General features: G+C 34.4%; 2 protein-coding genes across 4 annotated transcripts; one reads left to right on the top strand and one right to left on the bottom strand.

The window, feature by feature from the left end:
- The first annotated feature begins 2,508 nt into the window (after positions 1 to 2,508).
- Positions 2,509 to 5,643, top strand: LOC132066851 (phosphoenolpyruvate carboxylase kinase 1-like). Its single transcript, XM_059460050.1, has 3 exons — positions 2,509 to 3,033; positions 4,027 to 4,381; positions 5,077 to 5,643. Exons 1-3 carry the CDS (start codon positions 2,605 to 2,607, stop codon positions 5,130 to 5,132), a joined length of 840 nt encoding a protein of 279 aa, XP_059316033.1. The 5' UTR covers positions 2,509 to 2,604; the 3' UTR covers positions 5,133 to 5,643.
- A 3,291-nt stretch (positions 5,644 to 8,934) lies between these two features.
- LOC132068141 (serine/threonine-protein phosphatase PP1-like) lies at positions 8,935 to 17,406 on the bottom strand. Of its 3 annotated transcripts, XM_059461623.1 has the most exons (5): positions 17,042 to 17,406; positions 12,328 to 12,887; positions 11,282 to 11,500; positions 9,517 to 9,601; positions 8,935 to 9,287 (listed from the first exon to the last, which is right to left on the bottom strand). In XM_059461623.1, exons 1-4 carry the CDS (start codon positions 17,214 to 17,216, stop codon positions 9,524 to 9,526), a joined length of 1,032 nt encoding a protein of 343 aa, XP_059317606.1. In that variant the 5' UTR covers positions 17,217 to 17,406; the 3' UTR covers positions 8,935 to 9,287; positions 9,517 to 9,523. The 3 variants fall into 3 exon arrangements, with proteins under 3 accessions (XP_059317606.1, XP_059317608.1, XP_059317607.1); XM_059461625.1 differs by lacking the exon at positions 9,517 to 9,601 and having other exon boundaries at positions 8,935 to 9,345; positions 17,042 to 17,403; XM_059461624.1 differs by lacking the exon at positions 9,517 to 9,601 and having other exon boundaries at positions 17,042 to 17,393.
- Between the last annotated feature and the right edge of the window lie 945 nt (positions 17,407 to 18,351).

The following is an 18,351-nucleotide window of genomic DNA, read 5'->3' as shown; positions in this document are numbered from 1 at the left end:
AAAAAATTACAGTGTATATATAGGGTAAATTTTCTGTGTTTATGTGCATATATTAACTTTTGAATACCCTCAGCAAAAAATTATTGTGTTTATTTAGCTCCTTTTTTTTCCGAACATCCTGAATGAAAATCCTGGAGCCACTGGATAAAACAAGAAGTTTAAAGTTAAATTATTTCTGAATATAAAAATAGTATCTTTTTGGTTAAGACTAAAAGGAAAAGTTTGTCATATTAAATAGGACAGAGGGAGAAACGCCTTTTTTATATTTGAAAATAATTTAATTTTGAACAGCTTTGTAGTATATTTTATACCTTAAATTAAAATAAAAGCTTAAACTTCATGATTAATCAAATTTCGTCACATAAATTAAGAAGATAATATAATAAATAACTAGGATACTTGAAGTCACTCTTTTCTTATTATTTTTCAAAAGAGACATAGACTAAGTACAACATGAGACTTGTCACTATTGATATTGGTAGGAAAATCTCTTGGTACATTTACAACACTAATGACCAACCACATGGCATGGTTTTTGCTGCATTCTGTTGCAATCTTATGGTGCCCTTTGATTATTTTATGCACTCCCTAATGGATTTGATAGTATAATTTTTTTATGTATTAATATAATTTGCAATAATATGTAATCATCTATGATTAATTATCATAATTCAGTAATCAAAATGTGTAGTAAATAACCTGCTATAACTAATTATTAGAAGTTACGAGTAATATAAAAAAATTATACTAATAATTTATATAGGTTAAATTCTTAGTATAATTATTTTTTCGTGAAAATTGGACAGGTCATGACTCATTAGAGAAGAAGGGATTGAAAGGGACATAAATATGAGGGATCCATGTCATCCATTGTGAGAGACTATATGATTGACATTAAATGTATGAACGATAAGGACCACAAAAATAAAGACAAATGGAATACCATATACTACTATTGTGAATTAATTAAAAAAATTAGTACCATAATAAGAATATAAGGAGAAATTGAAAAACTTGACATCTTGCATAAACCTGGAATTTGTGATTACGTTGTCCTAAAAAACCAATAGCAGCAAGTTTCATGTTGCAACTTGCAAGTCTCAAACCTTGGTCTTATTGAAGTATTAAAAAAAAAAAAAACTGATTGTTTAAGAAAAGTTAATATTAAAACCTCGGTTTCATCGAAGTGTTTTTATAAAAATGCTGCTTGTTTGAAGAAATTTGATATTAATTAATTAAAACAAGTCCAACTTCTTGCCATTTGCAATAGTAAAACTATACATGAAATGTAGGGTGATCCAATTGCTTACGCTATCAAAGTAATATAACCAAGTAATAAATAGTATTAGTACTTGGTTTTGATGTAAACATCTGCTTTTGAACATTTTTGACTCTCATAGTCACCAGTGTGTGTATTCATGATTAAATTGGTAAAAATTTATATGTATTTCAAACTATATTAATTTATTATGGTTAAATGGCAAGTTAAGAATATAAATTATTCCACTAATTACGTAATATTTGAGGCAAGCATATGACTACTGACAGACTGACATAATCAACTAGGTAGCATTCCTCATTGACATCAACATTGTATGAGTTCTGACCAACTTAAAAAGACACAATAGAGTCCAATACGAGCACGACCGTTATTCGTAAGAGTAACTTTTGGACATATAGGAAGGAATAAAACCCAATGCCCATTGCATTTATCAAATACTCCTATAATAATTTGAGCAGCTAGTTGTGAATAATGCACGCCATCACACGACGAAGCGAGGAAAACATGGAATACAACTGTCGCACATTGAATTAGAGCGGCAAAAGGCAATCGATAATAATGCCAAGGCATTAAGTATGCAACATAAAAAACTGACTTCGAACAATCCTAAGCTACACTTGTGCACAGGGGCGGATTTACGTGATGCCGAGGGTGACCCGAACACCCTGGGCAAAATCTTACAGTGTATATATAGGATCAATTTTCTGTGTTTATGTACATATATTAACTTTTGAACACCCTGAATAAATGTAAAATGTTAAATGCATTAAAAGTGGCCCAAAATGTTGAAATTATACTACATCACAGTTGGATTACCATCGCAAACAATATTATATTTTATATTTAGCTTTTGTTATTTTTTCGAACCCCCTGAGTGAAAATCCTGGATCAGCTACTGCTTGTGCAGTGTCTGAAATGGCATGTGAGACCAAATGTTACTATTCAATAATTCAGCCTAACCATACAAGCCGAACACTACTTACTCATCCTACCTGCACATACTTCGTCAATATATTTATTGCAATCGTGAAAACATTGGGTGCGGGTAAATTTTTACCAAATTGAATCCGTGACCAAATAAAAAACGGATCCATAAAAAACAAACACAACTCCTGAATCTCGTTCTCTGTCATCCAACCACACACTGTTTGGGAATATTCTCTTCTTATATTCTAAGTATTTTTCTTCTATTCTAATAAGTACTTCTCTTCTTATAAATAGTACTACATCATCATCACTCTTTTACTCACAAAAAAACAAGAACTCCATAACCAAACCAACCAAAATTTCTCTTTCAACCTCCATTAACATCAACAAAAACAATGTTTGAGACCTTAAAAACTGAATTCCAAATCTACGAACAAATTGGACAAGGAAAATTCGGTACAATATACCGTTGTTTCTCCAAACAAACTTCTCAATTTTTCGCATGCAAAACTATTCAAAAAAATCTTCTTATTGATTCCACTGACCGTGAATGTCTCGATAAAGAGCCCAAGATTCTACAACTTGTCAGTGGAAATTCAAACATTCTTGAAATATATAAGGTTTATGAAGATGATAATTATGTTCATATAATCACTGAGCTCTGTTCTAATGGTGATCTTTATGAGAGAGTTTCTAATGGGCCGTTGGATGAGAAATATGCTGCCTTGATTTTGACCAGATTGGTTTTAGCAATTGGACATTGTCATAAATTGGGAGTGGCCCATCGCGATATTAAACCAGATAACATCTTGTTTGACTCCCAGGTAATGTAAAATTAACAAGAAAACATGACTAACTCAATTCATTTTGATCCGTTCAAATTTAGTCTAACTTGCCCATTTGACATCCCTATATACAAAGTGATCATGATTTGACAGAGGGGTTGCTCAGATGCAGGAGTGAATTCGTGTATTACATTTGGGGCACGTGAATCCAGGATCTCTTCGTAAAATTACGTATTTTATGTATATATTTTCTAAAATTGATTTAATATTATCTGCACGACCCACAAGGTAATGGTGCATTTTGAAAAGGTTGAGTTATTTATCTTGAGGACTAGGGATCAGTTACCACTTAATACATTTTTTGCTTCTTTACCTAGAGGACTAGATTCGCCTCTGATGGTAAGCACCCTCATATAGTCGAGCTCAACTTGTTTGATACTAAGACTTAGTAGTTGTTCTATTATTACCAGGGGCGTATGTAGACTTGGGTTCGCCTCTGATGGTATAAATTTATACGTAAAAATCTATCAAAATTGCAATAATAGTAGACATGAACCCATAACTTTTAAATAAATTGATACTAAGACTTAGTAGTTGTTCTATTATTAGTTTATTACTACCTTATTGGTTCATGCAAACCTAGTAAAAAATAATATTGAATGGAAGAAAAAGATTTATATAGCAAGATACTATGTTAGTAAAATGTTTTTAGTGCTGGAGAAACTATTTCTTTTATGACGTTGGAGCGCGACGAACTTAAGAAGTGGAATTAAGTTGCTAGTTGAATATTTAAACTAATTTCAAGTTTTGCCCTCTTTCAATTGCTAATTAGCTATTTTATATGAATCTGCGCAACATTGGCAGTATTGATTCATATAGTCGTCCCCTACTTGTTTGGAACAGAGGCATAGTTGTAGTTATATTGTTACTAAAAAAAGTTTTTGTTCTGATTTTCTCGCGTTCCCAAGATTTGAAGACTGAGTTAATATTTAATCGTTTTTAGTAATTTTATATTTTCTGTTACATCAACAGGACAATTTGAAGCTTGCTGATTTTGGATCTGCAGAGTGGTTTATGGGATGCGACGGGAAAATGATGAAAGGGGTGGTGGGGACACCATATTATGTTGCTCCAGAGGTGTTGTTAGGGAGAGAATACAATGAGAAAGTGGATATATGGAGTGCTGGTGTTATTTTGTACATTATGCTTTCTGGAGTTCCTCCTTTTTATGGTGATACTCCAACTGAGACATTTGAAGCTGTTCTTAGGGGAAATTTGAGATTTCCCACCAGGATTTTTAGATCAGTTTCAACTGAAGCAAAGGATTTGCTGAGGAAGATGATATGTAAAGATGTTTCCAGGAGATTTTCAGCAGAACAAGTTCTGAGTAAGTTGTTTTCCCTCACTATCAAAGTCCCCTTATTTTGATGAATTATTTTATGTTTTGCCCTCTGCTTTAGTCCAGTGGTAAGACCGCGGCGTCAGCTGCGGGTATTGTAGAGCAAATTGCTTTATGTTCCCCCGTTTAGTTTAGTGGTAAGAGCACGGTGTCAAGGACGGAATTATAGAGCGAATTGCTGTATGTTTTGCACCGTTTAGTCTAGCGGTAAGACCACGCTGTCAGGGGTGCATGGCATTAGTTACAGGTTCATCCATACCCAATAACTTTGGGTAAGGCCCTATATATGTATTAAAAGTTTCACTAGATAAATACAAATAGTAGTTTTTGAACCCTGTAAATCGAATAGGTTGTGGTAGAATTTCGAACCTGAACTTATTCAAATTTTGGATCTGCCTCTGTGCATCGGGCACGTCACGAGTTCTAACTAATATTTAATTGGAGAAAGGTAGAAAGGCGGGGGCTTATTATCCACCGAGTTTAGAATCGTGCACCAGCTGGTGCTCGGGAATTTCTCCCTTATAGAAAAGTTGTTTTCAGTTTTTCTCTATACAGCCTGTAAAGTCTTTGTATTGGTTGCACTAGAACTAGATAAAAACTTAGAGCAAAAGTTACACTTTTATTCTCTTTGTCTTGATTTTTTTAGCTTCCATCTGATGTTGAATTTTGTTGGTTAAATGCAGGGCATCCATGGGTCATTAATGGTGGCGAGACCATATCAATGGCTGATCAAACCTGAAGTAACATTAGTATTCAATTCTAACTATCCTAAATACACTACCAGAACAAGTGTGAAAGGTCTTGCTGTACATATACACACAAAAGATCAAGTCGGCATCCCTTATTATACTCGTATATAGGTTAAATATTAATACTTTTTGTACGTATGTATTAAATCTTGAACATCCTTGGGGAAATTCCTGGATTGGCAGATGGAATTTAAGGGTCCAAGTGAAAGAAAAGAACAATGAGAATCCGTCAGGAACTTTCAACAATGGCTTCTCCTCTGCCATTTGAGGCCTAAAACTTTAGTTTATTTAGTTCCTGATTCTGCCTTGTGGAGGAGAATCAAGAATGTGAGACTGTAAATATATGAGGATAATGAGCTTTGCCTATATGCAAAAGAATAAAAGATTTAGCTATATATGAAGAGGGAAGAACTTGTGCTTATTTTTAGAGTTTTGTTTACAAAAGCACATATATGTATAAAGTTTGCTGCTTATCTTATATGAATCTTTATGTTTACTGTATACTTTGTGTCTGGAATCAGTACTGGAGAAGTGTGTTTTGAGCATCTTTTTACAGATATGAATCTTGAAACTGTGAAATTTTGACCTTATAAAATACTCCTTGCAATTTGATGAAGTACTATACGTATAAAAGCATATCTGGTTTAATATCCTTTATCTCTTCTTTATCGATGGTGAAATATCCCGGAATTTGAAATGTGTTTCTTGAACTTGGAATTTTAACTAGAAAGAAAGATGGCAGTCCTTGGAATTTTCAAAGGGGTATATTATTAGCATATGCTTTAGAATTTTAGCTTTCTTGAAGAAGAATTGGAAAAGGCAAAAGGATCAAGGTACAGTTGACTGTACTGATTCTTTTCTGGTACTCCGTTGATATTATCGATGGATCCATGATTTAAACTTAATAGATTTTATCGTTGAATCTATTACATTTTTGAAGTTATGGGTTCAAAATTTAAAATATGTTTAAACTTTAGCATAACTTTTACATAAATATATACACTTTTATATTGAAAATATTGAGTTTGATTGATCCGTAGCAAACATGCTATATCAGCCTCTGTTTTTAACTTTATACACATTCTCACTTTCTCATAAGTCATGACACACGTCTTTACCGACGCTCTTATCACTAAATTGTATTTAAAGCCGAAGAGGTCTTTATTTTCATTTTCTTTATCAAGCAGTTGCAATTTAAAATTTTCTGGATTCCCCGTAATTATTATTCAGATAAGAATCTTCATAATCATAAATTAGACTACCTGGAATAAAATAAAGATAGAAGTTGCGTTTGATATGGATCTATAGATCAATCTACAATATTATCTTGATATATATGAATATCAATTCCAGATATGGGATTGACATAGCATCCAATTCATTTACACATATTATCACATTAATTTATAACTTAACCATAATAAACTACTATAATTTGGTTTTTACCAATGAAAAATGGGTCCAAAGCCACATATATAGATATGTTAAGAAGCTTATCAAACTGAGCCATGTGACATTGTTTCTTCCACTTCACTTTATTGACAACCACATAAAGTTTGGAATATTTCTAGAATAGAACATTTAGAAAGACTAATTAACGCAAACAAAAGTCATCCAAGAGCTTACTACAAAATACAAACGCCCAAAATTAGCGGAAAGATAACTCATACAAACACATCGTAATACAACTTATATAAACACATCGTAATTGATTTTTAGGTTATAGCATGTTATTTAGTCTATTTTTATGTTACTAAACTAATTTACTATAAAGAATTACTACTTGTTATTGTAGGTTATCTTAATCTGACGATATAAAAGAATACATTATTAGTATAGAAAAAGTTAAAACACAAAAAGAAAAATATTTCATTACTTATTTAGCAACTGGGGGTTGGAGAAGAAATCAAAAGGTAGAAGCAATTGCATGTGGAGTTGGTAGTCGTCTAATCAAAGTGAACTAAGAAAGTAAAATTTTCTTTAAATAAAACAGACATAAATTTGGAACGATCAACAGAAAGGTAATCCCTATGACATTTTTCTAATTTAGACAATACATTAGACAGGAGTTCGAACCGAAATGACGCAAAACAAACTATTTTTGTAACAGAAATGGGTGAGAAAATTGAAATGTAACATTAATAGGATTAACCCACACAAAAAGAAGTGTTATTTGCACCCAGCTTAACATATCTCAGTTACATCATGTGGTAACATTAATAGGATTAACACACAAAAAAAAAAAGTTATTTGCACCCAGCTTTAACATATGTCAGTTACATCATGTGTTATGCTCAGAGAATCGGTCTAAATATATTATAAAGATAAGTGTATTAGCATGTCAAATTGAGTCATGTGACATTGATATGAACCCAATTACCTAAATTTATTTTTACCCTTATTGACACGACACATATTTTTAGTGAGTGGAGTCGGTTATTATTCTTTACTCTAAATAAAGTAGGTGACAGTCTCAATCTAGTAACGTGTGTAAGGGGTACGTGGAGACAAGCTTTTTATCCTATTGCATGGAATATATAATTAGTAATTTCGACTTTATTGTCGAGGACATAAAGTATGTATATACGAGATTTTAGAAAAATTTGTAAACAAAAGCACTTGAATACTTTCATTTAACTATTTATCACACTTCCTGACCACATATACCGTAAAGTTTGTAACAGTACAATATCATCATCATAACAAACAATCATAACAAAAACAAAACTAGTTTGATTAAAAGATAAGTTTACTTTATTTGCTAAACGTCATTTATATAAACTTTTATCAATTATTGGAGAATAAAAGTCAACTGCCGAGTGTTCTTAAGGACATGTGGAGATGAAACCGAACAACAACAACATACCCAACAACAACATACCCAGTGTGATCCCATAAGTGAGGTTTGGAGAGGATAAGATGTAAGCAGACCTTATCCCTACCTTTATGGTATAGAGAGGTTGTTTCCGATAGACCCTCAGCTCGAAAGAAACAGTTATGTGACAGCAAATTATCAAAGTAAAAATCATGGTATCAAGAGAAGTATGGTAACAAAATAGCACGATAAAAAGCAAATGGGGTAACAGATAGTAACACAAATTGAAGAAACGAAACTACACGACTACTACCTAATACTACTGCTACATAGGCCACTAGGCTACCTACTAATCATGTAGCTTAATCCTCGACCTCCACACCTTTCTATTAGAATGGTGCTCGAATCAATGTGTGCATTTTAACTATTAGATTGAATATAATCTCACGTCACAACACAGAAGAACTCTCTCACCAATGAAGTGCCCATTAGATTGGATATCTGCTACCTTATATCACAACATCTAATGACTCTATCACCAACTCATAATGAGGGCCATTATCGTAATAGTGAGGCATAATGTATGTACCCTTTTGAATAATAAGTTCTCTCGGCACCAAAAGTTATGGTGAATTGGTAAGTATTCCTCTATCTTTAGCTAGAGGTCTCAGATTCAAGCTTAGGAATAAAATCGCCTTTAGTATTGAGCGCTTCACCTTCTCAACTGGAATTCGGTCCCAAGGCGAGTATGAGGCACCGAGTGGCACCCAAAAATAAGTTCTCATTTTCACTACTATGTCAAAACGGGTAAAAACTAATCTTCACCTGGTGTTTAACCAAACCATACTTATTTATCATGGTTAACTGATAAACACCCAGTGCGGGTAACATCAAAATGCAAGAACTGTTAGCAAATGTATTTGACAGGCTAGAAATCAATCAAAACGTAAGAAAGAGATCTCACTTCAATGTGAAAGAGAGAGAAAGAGAGAGAAGCCATTACCATTTGCTATGGATTAGTTGCACAAAATAAAGAGATGCTGCATAGCTTACAATTAAATTAAAACGATGAATTTGAGCCCAAAAAATAAAATGACCAAATATGGTTTTCCATCATTTTCTCATACTATTTTACACATCCACCATTGGTTAAAATGATCATCAAATTTTGATCTCTCTCTCTAAGCCTTCTGAGGCAACTTCTGCAGTTGGCTCTTATACTTTGGCATTAAGAAAAGACTGCAGTAAAACGGTAATTTCAAGCACGTTAACAGTTCTTGCTTAATCCCCCTCGTGAAGCTGCTTCTCATGCTTTGGAATTAAAAAACGACTGCAATAAACATCAATTTCCGTCAAGCCGGTTCTCATACTTTGGCATTAAGAAAGGACTGCAGTAAACACATAGTTGCAAGCATTAAATATTCTTGTTTAAAACTCACGTCTGTACACTCGAGCAAGTTAACTAACAGACACACATTCATATACTTCACCAGGCAGGTCAACAGTAGACAAGCAGACTAAAAACATTCAAAATGGGTAGCATTAGTAGATCAACTTACTAATGTTTCAAAGGAAATATCCGTTAAAAAAGGGGTGAGGACATTTTTCTTCTTGTGTGTGTGATAACGGTGGTGTCCTGTCAACCTGCACGCATGACAATTCCATCAAGTTCCTGCTACCTCCTACCAAAATAGGGACCGAGTAACTCAGCCCACATCAGTGTCTTTTGTCTCTGATGGGATTCGAAACCTAGTTTCCTATGATTTTCATCCACTTCATTCACTGCTAGGCCCAGGAGCAGAGCTGGGGGGGTTTCGTTCATCCGAATCCCATTAGCCGGAAAATTATACAGCATATACGAGGTCAAAATTGTTTTTATGTATATATAATAGATGTTGAATCCTCTTGACTTCTTCGTTTGTTTACCTTTTTTTATTTTGAATCACCTTAGTGAAAATCATGGCTCTGCCACTGGCTAGGCCACACTCGAGTGCAAAAAAAGGGTGCAGGAAATCTAGATGTCATAATATCCCGGGATTTAGACCACCAACTAGGATTTTAAACTTAGGAAACTAAAGATGTCTCCAACATGAGAACGCTGAAAGATAGTGTGGTCATTTCGAAACCATAAAGAGATAGATGATCATTTAAATGTCTCAACTACCAAAGGACTTACAATTACCAAAACCGGATATGATACACGTTAAATCAAGCATATTTGCTTAGTTCAGTGCCATGAAGCAGAACCAATGAAAATTTTAAGCTCCTAGAAAGTCTCGAATCACCCAACAAACTAATACCAACTTTGTCTCCAAACTATCACACATAAATGTACAAGTTCGATTTTTCCCAGATTTTCCCACTAGATAGACAGCAATATATAGTTGTGGGATTACACTGGCTATGTTGTATAGACAGCAATAACATGTTGACATAGTTGGATGTTTTATACTAAGGAGAGTTCTCTTCTTCCTTTATGAAAATTAATTATTAAGAAGAGTTTACCACCAAACTTCATTTTCAAGGAGACATACCAAGAATTTAGCATCATGCTATATTTTCACTTGACAGAACTATCTATAACAACCATCCTCTATAACAACATTTCACTATTTTTTATGACAAGAGAACCCGCAGACGCTACCCTTCGGGCGCGCACAGGGTAAGACCCCGAAACTTGAAGTGCGGAGTCTCCTAAGGTGTTATAAGAAAAAAATACCTACAGGCAGAGTAGGAAATCTATAATGTCGCATGAGCATATAAAGTGTTTCTTGGACATGTAACTCATGGCTTAAACGAAAAGCACCACCCAAATCAACCATCTACAAGAGTTCTTTTTTGTTTTTTGTTTTTAATAACCGTGGTATCTGGCCAGCTTGCGCATACCACTACTAGTTCCACGGGGCACATGCTACCTCTCATCAGACATGTACCAAGTAACTCTATCCACTAAGGTTTGGGCAGATGGGAAGACATGACTAGTGTTTTTGCCTCCGCTGAGATTTGAACCTGTGATCTAATGATTCTCAACCCACTTCATTGACGAGTAGGCCACACCCTTGGGTGATATATCATCTTAAAAGAGTTTATGTAAAATCCGTATGAAGTTCCTCCCCAAAGCCCACCAATAATGACAGAGCACGTAAAAAAAAAAGTCCATTAAATGGTAAGAACGTTTTCTATTTGAATAAATATGTATTGGAAACCTTGAGTATTGGAAAGGCAAGTTGTTCAGTGCATAATGTTTCTCCAAGTCTCTGTAATTCCAACAGAACAAAAGAGCTAACCAATTTATGTCTATTGAACAGCAATTATTTTCTTTACCTTCATTCCAGTAGGAGATCCGGGTTTAGTAGTAGTTGTACTTCCAAAGCTGAATTTGGGCTTCTTTTCAGCAGGTTTTAATATTTGAAAGGAGCACATTAAAGTCTCATCTACGCTCATCATAGCACCAGCATTATCAAACTCTCCACAATAATTCGGTGCAGAAAATACAGTTACAAGTTGCCGATTAGCAAAAAACTCATACCCATCCTCCACAACCTGTAAGAACTTTCAAAAGCATTAGGAGATTTAATAGAAAAATGAAAACAAGGAAACCTCCCATTCAACTTATAGAATTTCACTTAATCAGCCAGATAGAGAACAGAAGCAGAATAGCTGAATAAACTTTTGAAAAGATATGATACAAATGGTCCCTTGTGTTTGAGGGTAGATTTAAAATATTCCCTTAAATATGTACTGAACAATTTTGATCCTTTAAATTTTTCAAAAGTCAACACTCTTAGTCTCCGTCAAATACTTACAAACTCTGTTTGTTAGATTTGACGAGAATTATGAAAGAAAAAGGAAATTAGTGGGAACTCAAATTTAGAGGTACAATTTTTGTAGTTTCTGCAACAAAATTATTTATTTCTAGAGTCTTGTGTAGCTTTTTATGTACAATTTCTGCTATTTTTTTTACGATTATAAACAATTCCTGCTATTTTGAATATTGTTTTAGTGTCTAGGGCAGTAATTTGTGTTGCATATTTTAAGTTTAATGGGAATTTCTTGGCATATATTAAATCTTTTTTCCCACAATTTCCGTCAAATCTAAGTAACATAAATTGTTAAATATTTGATGTAGACTAAAAGCGTTAGCTTTTGACAAACTTAAAGGACCAAAACTGTTTAGTGCACACTTAAAGGACTATTTTGAACCTACTCTCAAACATAAGGGCCATTTTTGGCACACTCTCAACTTTTGAACCTCGTGATTGACCTTTACACCCATAGACTATATATCAACTTATAGATCACCGATCAACTGATTATAAGCCTACGCAAACCTAAATACTAAAGAAAATTATACAGCATGTGGGTTAGACCTGGTGAGCACGGCAAATAAGATCCAGATCATGCTTCTCAAGAAATTCTGTCACTTTATCTGCACCAAAAGTGTATGAAACTCCCCGGTCATTCAGTCCCCATCCTTGAACATCTTTACTAGGATCGGACCAAAGCAAATCACAAAGCAAACCAGCATCGGGAACATCAGTTGGGCGCTGGAGATTTCTAATTTGGTCTAAATGGTTCAAATCAGGAGAGAGGCCGCCATGCATACATAGAATCTTTTCGTCTATTAAAGCAGCAACTGGCAGACAATTGAAGCAATCTGTGAAGATTTTCCATAACCTAACGTTAAATCTTCTCTTACATTCGTCATAAAATCCGTAAATGCGGTTTATGGAAGCACATTCATGATTTCCCCGAAGCAAGAAAAAGTTTTCCGGATATCTTATCTTGTAGGCAAGTAGAAGACATATAGTCTCTAGGCTCTGCTTGCCACGATCAACATAATCCCCTAAAAATAAATAGTTTGATTGAGGAGGCAATCCACCATACTCAAAAAGTCGTAGAAGATCAGAATATTGACCATGAATATCACCTGAAAAGTCAACAGGATAAACTGTCAAAAAGACATTAAGAAACCAACTTTTTGTGCATGTCCCAGAACATGCTTTCCCTAGTTAAAAGATTGACTTAAGCACTGGTCAAAACAGAATAAACATTTCTACTAAGATGGAAAAAAAAAGATCGTAAACCAAGCTTGCTCAATTACACAAAAAGTTTCCTAAATAGCGAACTTTAAATATGAAGTAATACGTTCTGACTCTTAGATTCAAATGCCCCTCTTTTTCCTAAGATGAAGTTTTGAAGTCATCAAAAACCGACAAACTAATTGCTTCCTTGAAAGTTCATACAAGTCACAACCAATTCCGTGGATCAGTTTCATCTATATTATAACTGGTATTTACGGATGTTTCAAAATTTTGCAGCTTATTCACATGAATATTGGGACATAATTACCCTAAATATCAATAACAGCCATCGTATAGTAACACATAGCTTGGTCAAGTTCTTGTATCTCTAAATAGTTGGTAAGTCGCTAAGGGTCTTGTTTTACACGTCACATAAGTAGAACTAGCCTATTCTTGGAAATGCTCAATCCTAGTTTGCCTCATCACACTTTGCCACAAATCCGTAATAACCAAATTGGGCGTGACTCCACTATCAAATCTTCTGTTCCTTGGTGGCCAAATATAAAATTTTAAGATTCTAAACACAGTCAGAAAAAAGCATCACTAAACTACGTATGAGCAGATCAAAATTCATAAATTTATGGCTTTTTACAAGCTATGAACGAAGGCGATAACGGGTACTATAAATCCTAAGCGCTTGTTCTAACACTAGTAAGTTGGCATAGAAAGCAACCAACACCAAGACATCTCTCATTCTTCAAGCCATAGACTCAAAGTGCCTTCATATAAATACCAAAAGATATACTCCATCAAAAACTAGCGAAAAATTGAACAGCCCTCTGTTGGATTAGGTTGCATATCTGATAATTGTACCTCAATTTTTGTAACATAGCTTAGAATTGAGAAACATGGTGCTGCTGAACTAAGGTGTCTTCTCAGCTACTCCATTTTGGGCTTACGTAGCGAAATATCTTTGTTCAAAGTCAAACTCACTCATATAGCTTCAAGATTGGACTTTGACTTCGAATGACCTATCTCAATAACCTCAAGAGTGAGAGCCATATATATAATGTAAGTCCATATTTAGACATACATGCTTAAGGTACATGCATCTACCAACTAAACTCAGATTGCTTGCACCCATCTTCCAAGGTGACTTTACAAAGCCATAAAAGGTGGAGTGCTGGACACAACAAGAGCGTAACTAAAGCCATAATTGAAGTCCAACAACAACAACATCATACCCGCTGATCCCACAAATGGTGCACCGGGGAGGGTGGAGTGTACGCAGACCTTACCCCTACCTTTGTGGGGTAGAGATGTTGTTTCCGATAGACCCTCGGCTCAAGAAAAACGTGTTTCAAAACAGGTTTGAAAAATACAAGAGTAAAGAAGCTATGGTGAAAATATTGAAGAAAAGCAAAATACTGACAGCAAAAATACTGAAGATAACCAAAGTGACAAAACCAATATTAGTACTAAAATTGAAGACATTAATTGAAGACCACGAGTCTTAATTTTTGCAAGAGTAGCAACGACCTTACATGCTCAGTTAATGGCATAATTCACAGCTATAAACCATCAATTGAAAGAAAGAGGTGGAGAAACACTACATCGATTAGTTGTGGGAAATGACTTCATGACATATTACATTCCAAGAAATTAGTGGAACTATAAATATAAGAGACTGCCAGCTAGGTATACCAAGACGCATAAATACTAAGCAGACAAAGGAAATTCATGTAGATAACCAACACATAAGCTCATCAAAGGAGGGAAAACTAAAGGCTTGAGGAGCAAGTTAAAGAGAGTGAGAGGATCCAAGGGTGTGGCCTAGTGGTCAATGAAGTGGGTTGAAAACTATAAGGTCTCAGGTTCAAATCCCAGCATAGACAAAAACACTAGGTGATTTCGTCCCATTGTCCTAGCCTTGATGGACAAAGTTACCTGGTCCTGGTGGGAAGTGGCAGGTACCCGTGGAATTAGTCGAGGTGCGCGCAAGCTGGCCCAGACACCACGGTTATCAGAAAACAATAAGCTAAAGAGAGTGAAAAGAAAAGTAGATTCAGCTATTTAATGTTTGAAAACTAATAACAACATATGAAATGGAAAGCATAGATGTAGTGAGACAATAAAAGCCCAACCACCACACCTAAGAATGTAGAGATGGACTTGAAGATAGTAATGCAGCGAATTAAAAGTAAACAGGGTTTTTCCAGAGTTGCATCACACATTCATAAAAGCAACCAGTACCAAGCATATAATTCAAAACGATAAAAACCATTGACAACAAAACACTTCATATCGAAATTAATTAGGGTCAGTTATATGAATCATCTTATTCTTCTGCTCTATTCAAGCCTATTCCATTCCGATACTAAGTAGTTTTTCTTCAAGGCAAAGTAGGGCTCGCTACAACTAGTGGTCTCTAAATCTCGCACTAAACTCAAAAGTCAAAACATACTTGGACCCCGACAAACACCAGATTAAATGTAAGTGTAACACAAGGAAATAAAATAATCCCACAAAAATTTATCCAGCGGCACCAGGAATTCATTAGCCCAATAAAAGCCAAGTGAATCGTTCAAACACGACAAAACAACAGAAAACAAATACAATTTTCTCCAGCTGATGGAAAAGACAAGACTTATGGACAAATAGAAACCAGGAGATTCTTAAAGCATGATTTACACTCCTCTTCAAACACATCATAAAACGAAGCTAATTCCGAATGAAACATTAATAACTGATAGGTTGTCAGCTCAATACACAGTAAAAGCTAAATTGATCAACAAACATATACTTCAAGCCAAAGAAAACCTGAACATACACCACAAGCAAAGTTATATTATATAAATATTCATTTGCCTCGACCTACTCGTATTAAACCGATGTAACACAGGCTTGCCTTGTGAATTTTTCAACAACAACAACTACGTCTCAGTCCCAAACAAGTCGGGGTCCCCTATATGAATCCCCACTTCTTCATTTAAGCTCGAATTTTTCAAAATGCACTAAATATTTAGTGAAAAAACTACATCTACCAGATAAAAATTATCAGTATTAGATATCCATATACACACCGTATAACATAGACCAAAGGAAAATAACCAATCTTAGCAACTAATACAAAAACCCCATCATCTAAAAAAGGCAACTTTACAAGAAACAAAGAAAATAAAACCCAAAAACAGCTGAAAACGAGTGAAACAGGTTGACTACAACTAGAGGTCTCTAAATCTTGCATTAAACTCAAAACATACTTGGACACCGTCAAACACCAGATTAAATGTAAGTGTAACACAAGGAAATAAAATAATCCCACAAAAATTTATCCAGCGCCGCCAGGAATTCATTAGCCCAATAAAAGACAAGTGAATCGTTCAAACACGACAAAACAACAGAAAACAAAATACAATTTTCTCCAGCTAATGGAAACGACAACACTTATAAACCAAATAGAAACCACAAGACTCTTAAAGCATGATTTACACTCCTCTTCAAACACATCAAAAAACGAAGCTAATTGCAAACAAAATATTAATAACTGACAGTTTGGTCAGCTCAAATGCACAATAAAAGCTAAATTGATCAACAAACATATACTATACGCCAAAGAAAACATGATTATAGCACAAGCAAAGTTATGTTATCCGAATATTATTTGCCTTGACCTACTCGCATTAAACCAATGTAACATTGGCAAATTTTTCAACAACAACTACGCCTCAGTCCCAAACAAGTTGGGGTCGCCTATATGAATCCCCACTTCATCATTTAAGCTCGAATTTTTCAAAACACACTAAATATTTAGTGAAAAAACTACATGTACATATAAAAGATGGGCATCAGATATCCATATACACACACATACCACATAACACAAACCAAAGGAAAATAACCAATCTTACCAACTAATACAAAAAACCCATCACCTAAAAAATTCAACTTTACAAGAAACAAACAAAATAAAACCCCAAAACAGCTAAAAAAAATAATTAAAAAAGGGGGAACTAGTAACTAATTAATCAAGAATTAAGGATAAAAATTGAAACTTTACCACAAATCTTGATTGGTGCTTCAAGTTCCAATAAATTAGGTTGTCTCAAGAAAATCTCTTTAGAAATCAAACACAACTGTTTGATTTCAGCCTCAGTCAACACAACTTGTTTCCCAGGTTTACCCTTTACTTCAAGAAGCCTAGTTATAATATCATCTAACACATTTTGGTCCATTTTTGCAATTTTCACTAACAATTTTTACCTACTTGTACTGATGAAAAGATGGGGTTTTTAGTTTTGAGTATAGATGTGAAGGACTTGGTATTTGATTGATTGATTCGCTTTTTTTTTTTTTTTTTTTTCTATATATGGGTGGTTGCTATTTGGAGAGTGGGGTTGTCGTTTTGTGTTTTATGTTGTGTCGTTTTGGTGAGAATAATTGTGAAACATTCTTTTAGTAAGACCAATGGTTATGATATAAAAGTTTAAAACCCCTCAATATTGAAAACTCTTTTTCAATAGATGAGGCATTTTGTTTTTGTTTTTGTTTTATATAGAAATTTGTTAGGTCATGAGAACAGGGGGTGGGACCATGAAGGATGTTATGAGATTCTTTTATTTATTTTTTGCATAGTTTAATCATTTGATCTAAATAAATTTAGTTTCGTGTTGAATAGGCTCATGAAGGGGTAACGGTCACCCTATCAAGACGTGTTTTATATTCAGGGTTTGAATTCGAAAATTTTGATTGAGGGTGGAGAAGTCCTAATTACTGTTCACCACATCACCTCGTCGTAGATTCATTTACTCTGATGAGACAGATCTTTATTCTCAAGCTAACCCTCTTGTTCGTTACTTCTTGAGCTTGTAAAACATTCTATAGGATTCAGACATGTGGGTTTGCATTTTTACTAGGTTGGCGCTTTAATCGTTCAGCAATAAATGCAAAAGGACTTGACGAATCAAACAAGTTGACTATTCCTTCTCGATCTTCTGTTTATTTTTTTTTCTTTCTAAATCTCGTCTATGAAAATGGAGAATCCTTTGATAATGAACGCCTCAAACTAATAAGTAGGAAATTGGTAGAGTCATGAGAAGAGGGATGAAAGGTGTGGTGAGATCCATTTAACATTAGTCAAAAATAGCGAATTTGAGTCATGAAAATAGATATCTCTGTAATAGAAAATGTCCTTATTCCTTTTAATGGGCGCACATATTCGAATTATCAAGTCAGTGAACTTTGAATACTAAGTACTTGAAGAAAAAGGCGAGGTGGATCAGTAATACTAACAAAAACTTAGCTATTTACAACAAACTAGTAAGTGCATAGCACGTGTTAAATGAAATTTACCAGTTAACAATGGTGAAT

The sequence above is a fragment of the Lycium ferocissimum genome, chromosome 8, assembly GCF_029784015.1.
Source record: "Lycium ferocissimum isolate CSIRO_LF1 chromosome 8, AGI_CSIRO_Lferr_CH_V1, whole genome shotgun sequence".
Classification (NCBI taxonomy): Eukaryota; Viridiplantae; Streptophyta; class Magnoliopsida; order Solanales; family Solanaceae; genus Lycium; species Lycium ferocissimum.
Note: the sequence above shows the minus strand (reverse complement) of the source record. Positions and strands in the feature narration are given on the sequence as shown.

What these genes read in the sequence shown, in the direction of transcription:
- LOC132066851 (XM_059460050.1), top strand. Translation starts at nt 2,605, where the DNA reads ATGTTTGAGACCTTAAAAACTGAATTCCAAATCTACGAACAAATTGGA. An exon ending in ACATCTTGTTTGACTCCCAG is followed by an intron (nt 3,034 to 4,026) that starts GTAATGTAAAAT and finishes TTACATCAACAG; the next exon opens with GACAATTTGAAGCTTGCTGA. An exon ending in TTCAGCAGAACAAGTTCTGA is followed by an intron (nt 4,382 to 5,076) that starts GTAAGTTGTTTT and finishes GGTTAAATGCAG; the next exon opens with GGCATCCATGGGTCATTAAT.
- LOC132068141 (XM_059461623.1), bottom strand. Translation starts at nt 17,216, where the DNA reads ATGGACCAAAATGTGTTAGATGATATTATAACTAGGCTTCTTGAAGTA. An exon ending in TTATTTGCCGTGCTCACCAG is followed by an intron (nt 11,501 to 12,327) that starts GTCTAACCCACA and finishes AAGTTCTTACAG; the next exon opens with GTTGTGGAGGATGGGTATGA. An exon ending in GATCTCCTACTGGAATGAAG is followed by an intron (nt 9,602 to 11,281) that starts GTAAAGAAAATA and finishes TCATGCGTGCAG; the next exon opens with GTTGACAGGACACCACCGTT.